The following is a 13,609-nucleotide window of genomic DNA, read 5'->3' on the forward strand; positions in this document are numbered from 1 at the left end:
GTGAGCAGCCCCATCACTTGGACCCTAAAACACATCACAGGCTTTCTCAGTTTCTTCTCTGTCTTCCACTGAAGTCCTGGTGATTCCAATATTCTGTTTAAAACTCTGAATATATGACAATATTTCAATTAAAAATGAACAGTGAGAACTCATACAGATATTCATCTTCAGCGGGGTTTTGAAATTTCCACAAAACTCTTTCCCAAACGATCTTCATTTATGCTCTTCACTCTTTCCGAGCCTCCTTGCTCCTCCTTAGCATGTTTCTCGTTCTGTCTTCCTCTTCGGCTGCCACACAGAGTGTCTGGTCATGTGCCACATGCATTTCTGAGACACTCATCCTGTTTCTGGAGCACTAGCAATGATCCATCTCTGTCTAAGCATGTCTTCCATTTCTGTCTCTTCTGTCAACTTGTCTGGTTCCAGATTGTTGGTGGAAACACTAATACCACTGTCTGTTCAGGCCAGTCAGTGAGAACAGCAATCCAAGACCTCGTGTGACTTATTAAGCAGAAAACTTGCTATCCATTCCCTAGTTAAAAAGAGTTCTTGTAGAACATGTCGTTATGAAGTGCTAAAAGAAGGTGTGCCTTGAATTGCTGGGATGGGACCTGGGGCCTTTATAGGATTTTTATTTTCTTAAGTTTATGCTGAGCAGAGTTTGAAGCAGAGAGCCCTCGGAGTTTAGAAGCTGAGAATATGCATAGGATCAGTACAGAGAAGCAATATTACTGCTTTCTAGTGTCAGGTAAGATTTAACATTTTTATGCCTTAAAGAGAGATATTGGATGTGAGGGAAGACAGAAGAGGATTAGGAGAGCAACATTCCCAAATGTAGAAGGGATGAGGAGTATAATGGAAAATTATGAAGAAGGGCAAATAGTGGTATTTTTATGCAGAAAAATGTATTAACACGCATTTTAGACGAACAACTAACCAATTTCTCTCAACATGCAACCAGTGTCCTGTGATTTTTATTCTTAACTATACTGTCAACATGAGCCACTCTTGGCAATCTTTCTTCAGTCTAATAGGAAGAGTAAACACTTCTATTCCTCTCTAAAGAATTCATACTTTAATCAGATACAGTCTCCATAGAAGATTATACTATATTTTAGTTAGCTTGGCACATGGGTGATTCTCCCATTTTACATTATTTTTGAGTGCATTTTCAGAGGATGTTAATATTCAGTTTTGTATATTTTCCTAGTCCTGATCTGTATTGTATAATTTGAGAATTTGAGTATTACATTGTTGGTTGTTAATTTGTTTACAAGGCTGCTGGGTTTTTTTTGTTGTTGTTGAAAATGTGAAGTTATTCAGGAAAAAATTACTGCAATAAATACCAATTACTTGCTCCTGTACTTGCAAATTGATGTGTTCTACCTTTCAGAATACAAAAATGTCAATTGAGTTTTGACATTTACAATTAAGAAAGTCTCTTATGGTCAACTGTTTGTGTTCAAAACCTCATGCAATGTCAATTTCAAAACTTTCCTTTCTAGTCAAATAGTTTCTAAGGTATTTGCTATTTTCTGACAGAGCTGACAAGGGTTTGTAAGTATACAAAAGCCCAGCACACCTCGCCCATCAATCTTGAGCAGTGTCCACACTAGTGTTGCTATTTACATTGAGAACAAGTTTTTGTTGTTTTCTAAGTGAGCATTTGGTGTATTGGTCTGAACCACAAGAAACTGTAGTTAACCACGTTTCATTTACACATAGGTTATCTGACTCCCCTCGGGACTGTGCTTGTGTGGTTTACATATGTGACATTCCCGGTACAGTATTAAGTATTCGTGGGCGATCACACTGATTCCTATCTTCATTGCAGGCCGGCAGTGTCACGGTGAAATCTCCTTCCACTGACATCTTCGATATGGTTCCCTTTTCCCCAATATCACACCAGTCTCCCACGCCTACTCGCAATGGCACACAGCTCCCACCAGTACCTAGCAGATCTGCTGAAATCCGTAAGCTCTCTTAAAAATATTCGTATTCTTTTTTTTGTTTATGTTTTGTTTATTTTTTTTAGTTGTTAAAAAAAAATTCCGCCTCCTCCCCGTTTCCCATTTCTCTCCCCCTCCTCCCACACATCGTCCCCTCCCCCCTACTCCCCTCCCCCTCTCCCCCTCCCCCCACTCTCTTCATTCTCGTATTCTTGCTATTTGGGTGTGTTTTCCCTCTTTCACATTTCGTGAAAATAACATAATGAGCCAACAGCTTTAATTATTGAAGGATTATGCTTTTATATGGGTTTCAAATTTGAATAATTCTATTTAACTTTATAATTGAAAAAAATTCTAAATACATCTCCATTTGCAAGTTGAACCTGATATGGACAATAAGATTTTGATATAAGTCTACTTGAATCATAAAAAGTTTAACTGTGCAGTTATATTTGTTTAATATAACTGTTCAAAATAAGTAGGAGTCATTATGTACTCCTTTGTAATATGCTTACTAGAGTAGTTTAGATATTCTTACAAGGCCTTGCTGTGTCCTTAGTGGGAGAATATGTAAAGAGTGTATATCCTATGATTTTTCTGTGTATACTGTTATTTAAGGGGATTGTCTTTGATATATTAAATATTCAAAAACATTTTTTCTGATGTATATTCTACATATCTGTAAACAGCATTGAAGTCTCTCTTTGGTACATCAGAAAGCATCCAGTAGGCATTTATTTTCCTGGTTTTATCTGATCTATGCCCTGTCACAGACTCTGAAGGAGTTATTCCAATAGCCAAGAATCAGCTCTTCAAACCACATGTATATTAAAAAAAATCACTGTCATATTCCACCTTATTATGTATGCACTAAGACCTTTCTTTTTTTTTTGGTTTTTCGAGACAGGGTTTCTCTGTGGTTTTGGAGCCTGTCCTGGAACTAGCTCTTGTACACCAGGCTGGCCTCGAACTTCCAGAGATCTGCCTGCCTCTGCCTCCCGAGTGCTGGGATTAAAGGCGTGTGCCACCACTGCCCGGCTAAAATTTATTTTTTTAAACGCTTTTTATTCTTTTTACCTACCTATCCTACTCCCTCTCCTTCCGCTCCTCCCACCCCCTCACCTTCCCCCCATCCCACCCTCCATCCACTCTGCAGAGAGGGTAAGACTTCCCATGGGGAGGTAACAATATCTGACACACCAATTTGAGGTGGGACCAAGTCCCTCCCCTCTATATTTAGGCTGAGCAAGGTCTCCCTCCAAAAGCGAATGGACTCCAAAAAGTCAGTTCAAGCACTAGGGATAAATCCTGGTCCTACTGTCAATAGACACAAAGACTACCCCAACCACACATCTGTCACCCACATTCAGAGGGCATAGTCTGGTTCTATTCAGGTTGGCCTGCTGTCAATCCAGAGTCAGAGAGTTTCCACTAGCTCTGGTCAGCTGTTTCTATGGATATCCCCATCATGGTCTTGACCACTTTGCTCATATTATCGCTCCTCCCTCTCCTGGACTGGTCTCCAGAAACTTGGCCAGGGCTTAGCTGTGGGTTTCTGCATCTGCCTCCATCAGTTATTGGATGAAGGTTCTATGATGACACTTAAGGCAGTCACAAATCTGATTATAAGGCATGGCCAGTTCAGATGCCTTCCAACTATTTGCTTAGAGTCTTAGCTGGGGTCACCTTTGTGGATTCTTGGGAATTTCTCCAGCGTCAGGTTTCACACTAGCCCCATAATGGCTCCCACAATCAAGATAATCTCTTCCTTGCTCTCCCTCTCTGTCCTTCCCCCATCTCAACCATCCTGTTCCCTCTTGTTCTTCTACTCCTCCCTCCCCTTTTCTCCTCTACCTCCCCCTTTCCCCACCCCATTCCTAATTTCCTCAAAATATTTTGTCTATTTCTCCTTCCCTGAGGGATCCATGTATATCTCTCTTAGGGTTCTCCTTGTTCCCCAGCTTCTCTGAGGTTGTGTACTATAGGTTGGTTATCCTTTATATCTAACATTCACTTATGAGTGAGTACACAGTGTATTTGTCTTTGTGGTCTGGGTTACCTTACTCAGGGTTTTTTTTTTTTTTTGTACCATATATTTGCCTGCAAATTTTCAAGAAGTCATTTTTTTTTTAGCGATTAAGTAGTACTCCATTGTTTAAATATACTACATTTTCTTTACCCATTCTTTGGTTGAGAGGCATCTAGGTTGTTTTCAGGTTCTGGCTATTATGAATAATGCATATATGACCATAGTTCTGCAAATGACCTTGTGGTATGATTGAGCATCCTTTGGGTATATGCCTAAGAGTGGTACTGTTGGATTATTGAGATAGATTGATTCCCAGTTTTCTGAGAAACAGCCATACTGATTTCCCACGTTGCTGGACAAGTTTGCACTTCTACTAGCAATACAGAAGTGTTCCCGTTTCTCCTTATTCTCTCCAGCATAAGCTATCCTCAGTGGTTTTGATTTTGGCCATTCTGACGAGTATAAGATGGAATCTCAGAGTCATTTTGATTTGCATTTCTCTGATGGCTAAGAATGTTGAACAATTACTTAAGTGTCTTTCGGCCATTTGAGATTCTTCTGTTGAAAATTCTGTTTAGATTGGAATCCCATTTTTTTAATTGGATTATTTGGAATTTTAATATCTAGTTACTTGAGTTCTTTATATATTTTGGAGATCAGACCTGTGTCCGCTGTGGGGTTGGTGAAGATCTTTTCCCATTCTATAGGCTGCTGTTTTGTTTTATTGACTGTGTCCTTTGCCTCAAAAAAGCTTCTCAATGTTAGGAGGTCCAATTTATTAATTGTTATGCACTAAGACCTTTCACATGTAGTCCTATAGTTGGCAGAAGCCTATAGTGCATGATAGAAATGATGCAGTGCATGGTAGGAATGATGCAGTGCCTGGTAGGAATGAAGTAGGACATGGTAGGAATGATGCAGTGCACGGTAGGAATGATGCAGTGCATGGTAGGAATGATGCAGTGCACAGTAGGAATGATGCAGTGCATGGTAGGTATGATGCACTGCATGGTAGGCATGATGCCGTGCATGGTAGTAATGAGGCAGTACATGGTAATAATGAGGCAGTACATGGTAGGAATGATGCAGTGCATGGTAGGAATGGTGCAGTGCATGGTAGGAATGATGCAGTGCCTGGTAGGAATGGTGCAGTGCATGGTAGGAATGGTGCAGTGCATGGTAGGAATGGTGTAGTACATGGTAGGAATGGTGCAGTGCATGGTAGGCATGATGCAGTGCCTGGTAGGCATGATGCAGTGCAAGGTAGTAATGGTGCAGTGCATGGTAGGAATGGTGCAGTACATGGTAGGAATGATGCAGTGCCTGGTAGGAATGGTGCAGTGCATGGTAGGAATGATGCAGTGCATGGTAGGCATGATGCAGTGACTGGTAGGCATGATGCAGTGACTGGTAGGAATGGTGCAGTGCATGGTAGGAATGGTGCAGTGCATGGTAGGCATGATGCAGTGCATGGTAGGAATGATGCAGTGCCTGGTAGGAATGGTGCAGTGCATGGTAGGAATGATGCAGTGCCTGGTAGGAATGGTGCAGTGCATGGTAGGAATGGTGCAGTGCATGGTAGGAATGGTGCAGTGCATGGTAGCAATGTAGTCTTTTTGTTTCCTGTGTGGAACTTGGCAAAGTAGATTGCACATGTCAATTAGTCAATGTATTTTTAATGACTATTTTTTTAAAAAAAGTAAAACTGTCATTTTTCAGTTTATATACCAACCCCAGTTCCCACCTCCCTCAAGTTTTATTCTAGCTAGCTCTCACATCTTAAATTAATCTCTTTCAATCAATCTATGTATCACCACGAGGCTTACCAGTAAGTTTCTAGCTTTTTTCTCCTTTGGAAGCTACAGGGCATCTGGTTGACTGCTCCTTCTTTCTCCCTGCATTCAGTTTAGTTTCTCTGCCGTCCTATATTCTGCCCTGCCATAGGCCAAATCAGCTTCTTTATTAACCAATGATAATAAAACATATTCATAACAGAAAGAGGGGAATCCCACCTCAAAGATCAAATTGTCCTGCTAGGCTTCCATACTTCCTAACTACTGTGGGATCATACAGAGAAGCACAAAGCTTTTAAATTATAGTCCTGGGTTTGTTGTGTCTCAACCAATGTTTGATCATCTCACTTATTAAGTGTTTTCTTCTTTATAGAACGGGACCTTTTTGGAGCTGAACCTTTTGACCCATTTAACTGTGGAGCAGGGGACTTCCCTCCAGATATTCAGTCCAAATTAGATGAGATGCAGGTGACTATTATAACAGATTGGACAAAATATTGTTTATTTCTTTTTCATCCGGAGCAAAGAAAATGTTGGTACCAAAACTCTATCCCTTGTTGTTGCTTTAAAGGCTTATTTAAAGCAGTTAGACTAAAAATAATTACACTTACTCCTAAAGGCTATTACACATGTTGAGACTTTCTTTCTTTTTATGAATGATTCAATATGCAAAGAAAGAAGATGCTTATTTTTTAATACAAAAATTACAGGATTATAAATTTTTTAAGTCAAGAACTTAAAAGGCCATTGAAATGAAATTGTAAGATTTTGTTTCAGTCCTAATAGGTTCAAATTTCTAAATTGCAAAGGGGTTGAATGAAGGAAAATCTTAGAAAAGAAACATTGTAATGGTTGCTCATGACTCCTGGACTACTAAGAAGGCAAACACCATTGGCAACTTCTTTAGAAATAGAGTCAAATTGATTATTTTTCTCTTTCTAAATTTTTCTATAAGCTGTAAGAAATTAGTTTCTGAAGCTTCATACCTTGGGTGGTGATAGAAAAAAAAACAGTCATCTTTATATCAGAATGAAGACTTCTCTTGATATTTTCCCTTTACATTTGGATGAAATAATTATTGTACAGATGTCATAATTAATAGAATCCAAGCACCAGTTCCTTGGAGCTGACTGAGATTAGAAGGCTGGGACACTAATGTGAGGAGGTAGAATTGTTTCTGCTTGTTGTCCTGGTGTACCCACTGGCTCCTTGTGCTTCCCCACCCCCAAATCAGAGTCTAGCTGAGCTCTAAAACTGGCAAACACATGCCTTGCCCTGAGACAATAAATATAAACATCCTTCCATTTAGATAAATGGCATGCTGCCTGCCTTATTTTTCTAATTATTTTATACACATCTTTTTGTTCTAGATTTAATTATATGCCTGCATTAAAAAGGTTGAATTATTGAAAGCATGCCTTGATGTTTGCAAAGAATATATTAAAATTTCCAAAATGCAATCACTTATAATTCTCTTTTCCATAAAAAAATATTTCAGAGCCTTAAAATTTACTAAATCATATCTTTTTAAAAAACTCTGAAAAAAATATTAGTGACTGAGTCATATAATTTTTATGTAATTAGGAAACATCTTAACATCAACAAAGTTTACATTAAGAAGCTTCATCAAATAAAATGTATATAACATTTGGGTGAAACAAAGATCGCTATGAAACTTCTGTTTATCTCAACGTGCGTTGTTGCATTGTGTCTGATGACAGTGAATTCTCACCTTTATATCTCAATTACTTTGAAAATTTCACTTAAATGTGGCTGGCTAATGAGACATAACGCTGCATCCTCTCTGGAATTAATGACTTTCCTTTGTTGCCATCTATGCTAGTTGAGCTATCTGGGACAATGCTTGCAGAACACGAGCCTGTGAACGGGCAGAAATGACTCTTCTCAGGGTGTTTCAGATCATGAAGACTTTCCTGCAGACCTTTTGTTCTTAGTACTAAATTTACAACCTCAGTAGGTTTTAAAAGATAAGCCCTCGGACGTTTGTAGAAACCCAGTTTGAGAAAATACAGGCGTGTCTTAGCAATGTGGTCATCAGGTAATATTAATCTAGAATGTGATGCTTTGCATTTTGATGTTTCTAATGTTTTCTTGATGTCTTTTTTACTCTCCTGCTTTCGTGGTGGGTAGCGCCAGAGATGGTTGGTATCTCATTTTCATCATTTAAAGAAATAACAATCTTTTTAAGAGTTAAAATTTTTGTATTTACATATTTTGCTTAATAACTATTCAAGCAAGTTTAATATGGATGTGTTAATAGAGGTTTTATAACTTAGATCTTCCGGTTAATTTTTCAGTGACCGTCAACATTTCATTGTTCACCTCACTATATGTTTCTGTTAGTTCACGACTTACTTGCTAGGCCACTTTAACTATACTTAGTAAAATCTTTCTTTCATTTAGATTTTACAATGAATTTGTTATTAATTTAGCTATCCTAATTAATCTAATATACACATATAGCTGCTGTATCTTTACATGCTATATAAAAGGCTGATTATAGTATGTTAGGCTGTGAACGCTATAGGGTGCTAGTGATAAGCCTCCTAGCTAACTGCTTGGGGTTTTTTTTTTTTCTTCTTTTTTTACAGAGGATTAAAACTAAATTATTCCTAAGAGTTACATTACAAACTTTGAAACTCTAGGGGTATTTTGAGCATGTTAGATTTAACGCATAAATGTTAAACCACATGTCATTTTAGATAGTTGGGCAATTTAACATATATTTGAAATAAATTATGTAGTTGTTTGATCTGACATAATTTTTTTTTTCGAGACAGGGTTTCTCTGTGGCTTTGGAGCCTGTCCTGGAACTAGCTCTGTAGACCAGGCTGGTCTCGAACTCACAGAGATCCGCCTGCCTCTGCCTCCCGAGTGCTGACCTCATGACATGTATCTCTGTTAGGCAAAGGAATAGGATAGTGTTAATAACCAGAAACATATTCCATGAATTACAGAGTTGAAGGGAAAATTCAGTTGGTAAAATGCTAGCCATGCAGATGTGAGAATCTTAGTCTCAGAACCCATAAAGAGGCGGGGTAATCTCATCACTAGGGAGGCAAAGGCAGGTGGTTTCATGGGGATTATTGGCCATCATAGCCTAACCAGGAGGTTCAAAACCAGTGAAAGACCCTGTTTCAAAGGACATGGAAGACATTCCTGGAAAACAATACCTAAGCTTGATCTTTGGCTGTGTATAAATGTACATGCATGTATATGAACACACACAGTTACACATACATCTGTGTACTCATAAATATGCAAACACACACATGAATACATATACACATATGCATATGGCAATGTAATATGTTTAAGAACAATGGCAAGTCTATAAATAAAAGAGTTATATACAAATACCAAGTCATCTGTTTAAAAATTGGGGACCCTATGTATAAATGAAATATAAGCAGTTCTTCCATGCAAATATCTCTAGGAGGTTGGTGGCATTCCTGGGAAATGATGCCCAAATGGTCTCTAGATTTCATATGCATGATCATACATGTGCATGCAAACCTGTGAAATACCCATGCACTGACATGTATGTATGTAATTGCAGGAACGGATGAATGACTGGGAGACTAGCCACTCATCATATGAATAATAAACCCTCACTCACAAAAAGATCACAGTTGGCTAACCCACTTGTGAATGTGTTCTGTGTAATCAAAGCAAACATGCTATAATTTTAAAAGTCTGCAAGTGTCATTTTAACAGGAAATTCAATTTTTTTAAATAAACAGTATTGAATGAAAATATTGAGAAACAAGCAGTCTAATGCTTATGAGACCAAGGTTAATTTATAACAGCATCTCTTTGGGGAGTAATTTGATACTACTGTATACACTTATATTTTCTATGTTATTTAAAACATGGACAAATAATTATAAATATGTTGAATTTTATGCATGAAATTATGCGCTTGGCATTATTCATGATTGTAAGGTCATGGAAATGAATTGAAACTATGAAGACTAATAGTGTGTCATAGTCAGAATAATTAGTTTTATGAGAACTAGCATGTAGGAAGTCAGTTTACTTAAAGATAACAGAATAGAAAATTATAGGTAACATACTCTGTGAAGGAAAGTTTCTGCTCTCATGAAACTTGAGCGCTCTGTAAGAACAGAATATGAAGCACTTACCTCAGTGTCTGAACACTTACTCAGAGTTCTCTTTCTACTAAATACTGCTCTCTGTTTCACAGAGGAAAATACAGCTCAGCAAAAGGTTTCATATGAAAATATGACTGATGTTTTAATTATAGAGTGATTATTTGTGATGGTAGCTAGGAATAATTGTGCCAAATAAATAAACCTAATTTTTAATCAGAGGCTTAGAGATTTACGAGGAAGATTCAAGATTCAGTACACCTTGAAACAAAAGTGGAGCTGTTGTAGGGTGGTCTGAAAATGTCCAGGGAGGTTTGGATGGGGTTAAGAAATAAGAAAGCCGTGAGCCTACAAGATCTATTAGCTGATGGTTAGATTAGTCTGTCAGTACTGCAAGTGGTGCACAAGAAAATACTTTCTCACGAGGGAGTGGATGTGCATTTCTTCTTTTTGTTTTGACTTTCTAGTTTTCCAGTACTGATAGCTCTGATAACTTCCCTTTTCAGGAACAGGAAATCATAACTAGTGAACTTTTATAATGAATTGATAAACATTGAATGTATTGTGGGCCATCGAATTGTCTCTTTATCATATCATATCAGCTACTTATCTGCTATCTATATGTCATCTATCATCAACTTACCATCATCCATTATTCAAAATGTACTAGAAGATGACAAGTGTATAGGTCTTCAGATAGCAACCAAACATTTGAAAAAGACCAGCGAGTAATATTTTCAGTACTCACTTTTAAAACCATTTAATTTTTATTGATAGATACACATACACATATAGCCAATAGTTCTTATTATGATACAGGCTTTTTAAAATTATTAATAGCTGCCCTGATTTCTACCCTGTTGAATATAGTTTTCATCTAAATGGTGAGAAGAAGTTTTGAAAACCTTTTCAGTACTGACATTGCCATGTAGTGTGTGTGCGGTCCACATAATGAGGGGATCTCCAGGCATCGACTACATATGTGTTTATATTTTGAAAGCTCTTTTTTCCTGCATATGGTAATGTTTACTTTGCCCAAGTATAAATCTATCTCCAATGATAATCGCAAATGAAAGTAATCAGGTACTATCATGATGACTCTCGAGGAAACCGACAATCTGACCTCTCTTTCCACTGATTAGCGCATACCTATGTTCCTCTTTGTAAGTTAGCGTGCATAGATTTAGGGGCAAGATGATATTGGAGAAAGACTGGAGGAGCAGAGACACCTTATACTATAACTGTTTCTTTGAATAATAGAAAGGAAGCCAGGCATAGTGGTGCATGCTTTTAATCTTAACACTTGGTAGGCACAGACAGGCAGATCTCTGAGTTTGAGGCCAGCTTGGTTTACAAAGTGAGTACCTACAGCTACACAGAGAAACCTTTGTCTTGAAAAACCAAACCAAGTCAAGCTAAAAATTAAAAAAAGGAAAGAATGTCAGACAGACAGGCAGACCACACAGTATGTGCAGGACATAACACTTTTGTCATTAACTTTGAACTCCATACCTTAGTTCAATACACAAAACTTTAACACATTTTCTTTTAACATTCAATAATTAAATGACATCTAACCTTTTAAAGCATGCAAGGAAATCAGGAGTCAAAGTCAATACTGTGTGTGGTCAATATATATTGTCAGCATATGTATATGTATTGTCAATACTGTCAATATACATATATATTTGCACATATATGAGATACAGCTATCAACAATTATAAAAAAGAGGCCATGAATTTGAATGAGAGCAAGGAGGGAGATATGAGAGGTATTGGAGGAAGAAAAGGGAAGGGAGAAATGATGTAATTATGTTATAATTTCAAAATAATTTCCAAGCAGAACTGATGGGCAGCTTTCAGATGGTGCGGTGGTCTGTGCTACTGCATTCTGTTTGGATTACAACACTGCCCTTACAAAAGTGTTTTACCCAGCATGTGGACTGTGGTAGCCAGATAGAAAAATGCCAATAGGGTCAGGCAGCTTTGAGCCCTTCCCAGAAGAGGGGCTTGACAAACAGCTCAGCAGGGAAGAGCATGGACTGCTCTTCCAGAGGACCTGGAATGTCCTCACAGCTATCAACTCTGGGTCCAGAGATGCAGTGCCCTCTTCTGCTTTTGTGGTACATATGTGCGCGCGTGCGCACACACACACACACACACACACACACACACACAATTTTTTAAAAAACTAGTAAAGAACTTAGAGTCAAGTGGAATATTGGAAATGTCTGATACAAAAGAAATGGATAAATCGTAGAACTACTTCATGTCTTACATTGGTATTTTCTTCTGTTTCTCATACACATTCAGTATATATACTTAAGACAGCAAAAATGTCACTAAACATAAAAGAACTCATAGTTCTTTACATCTGTGTAAGAATTTGATAAACCAAAATTTGCATTTATTTAGACAATGGAAGTTAATTTCTGTTCATAGTCTCTTTTGCTTGGTGAGATGATTTTTCTTTTGCCATTACTTTCTACTAACAATTTTAACCATTTTATTCTGCTTTACAGGAGGGGTTCAAAATGGGATTAACTCTTGAAGGAACGGTATTTTGTCTCGACCCGTTAGACAGCAGGTGCTGACGTCAAGAATGAATGATCCTGACTTACGCTTAGTTTGTTTATATACATATATATCATTCATTATTTCAAGACAGTTATTATATCTGTGCCAATATATTTTTGAATATCTAAATGTTTTTAAATCTATTGAAGTAAAAGCTTCCTCATTCACTGTTGATTTATCTTTTATTTTAAGTATAACTAGTGTAATGTATATTGGATTTTTATGTTCCCTTCTGTGGTATGGGTGAATCTGTAATTGAGAGAGAAGTTTACTGAGTATCTGCCTTGTCTGTGTTCTAATAATCATCACCTTGAAATTTATGCTCATTCTCAAAGGCATTAGTTCATTATCCTAGTCCCCAAGCCTACCTTGATATTTTTTCAAATTTCTGAAGCAGGAGACCAGTATTGAGCTATACATGTTCTATTTTGATGCCAATAAACAGGCCACTAGTGAATAGATGGATGTCATTTTGTATCTAAAATGTTCATCTCGTTATGAAAATCAAAAAGTTTAGCAATTATACTGCAAGTTTACCAAATTTTAAAATAAGAATATAAGTTCTAATAGTATTATATCAAATATATTTAGACTATTAATAATTATTATATAATAACATCAGTCATTTACGTTATATTCTAAAAATGTTTACTTTGTCTCAAAAGTAACAATTGTGGGAAAAGTGCTTCCCTGAAAAAAGTAAAAATTTTATTTCTAGTGTGTTGTCATATTAGTATAACATTGGGCCATCATTTGCTCTGATATTTTAAGAAATGAAGTTTTTGCTTTCTACAGATGCAATGCCTGCCTGTTGTCTATTTTTATTTTGCCTGTGATGTGGTATTTCTCTTACCGACCTTATGTCTCTATGCCACATTAATTTGATACTTTAAATTTTCTGAGAGGTATTCTATTTAATTTTAAGAATATTTAACGAATTTAATTTTTGCTCTGTTAAAGTCAGAACCTGTTTCTCACAAAACCTTCTCATCAGCTTCATCTCCAATATGAGCAATAAAATTCCGTAGTGTTAATGCTGATACGCTGATGAACCCCGACCTTTGAAAGCATATGTTTCCAATATATTTGCCTAAGGTGTAAAATACTAACAGTGATAGTGCAGAAAAA

The 13,609-nt window shown here is 37.2% G+C and overlaps 1 protein-coding gene across 1 annotated transcript in view; it reads left to right on the forward strand.

Annotated features, from left to right (window-relative positions):
- Positions 1–13,028, forward strand: part of LOC121458946 (PTB domain-containing engulfment adapter protein 1-like) — a 222,299-nt gene extending 209,271 nt beyond the window's left edge. The window contains exons 10-13 of the mRNA XM_041668381.1: positions 1,835–1,973; positions 6,145–6,239; positions 7,923–7,933; positions 12,427–13,028. Of these exons, the coding sequence (XP_041524315.1) occupies positions 1,835–1,973; positions 6,145–6,239; positions 7,923–7,933; positions 12,427–12,448 (267 nt within the window). The 3' untranslated portion in view covers positions 12,449–13,028. The remainder of the gene's footprint in view (positions 1–1,834; positions 1,974–6,144; positions 6,240–7,922; positions 7,934–12,426) is intronic.
- The last annotated feature ends 581 nt before the right edge of the window (positions 13,029–13,609 follow it).

Source organism: Microtus oregoni, unplaced genomic scaffold, assembly GCF_018167655.1.
Source record: "Microtus oregoni isolate MIOR12 unplaced genomic scaffold, Mior012 000018F_ref0000195, whole genome shotgun sequence".
NCBI lineage: Eukaryota > Metazoa > Chordata > Mammalia > Rodentia > Cricetidae > Microtus > Microtus oregoni.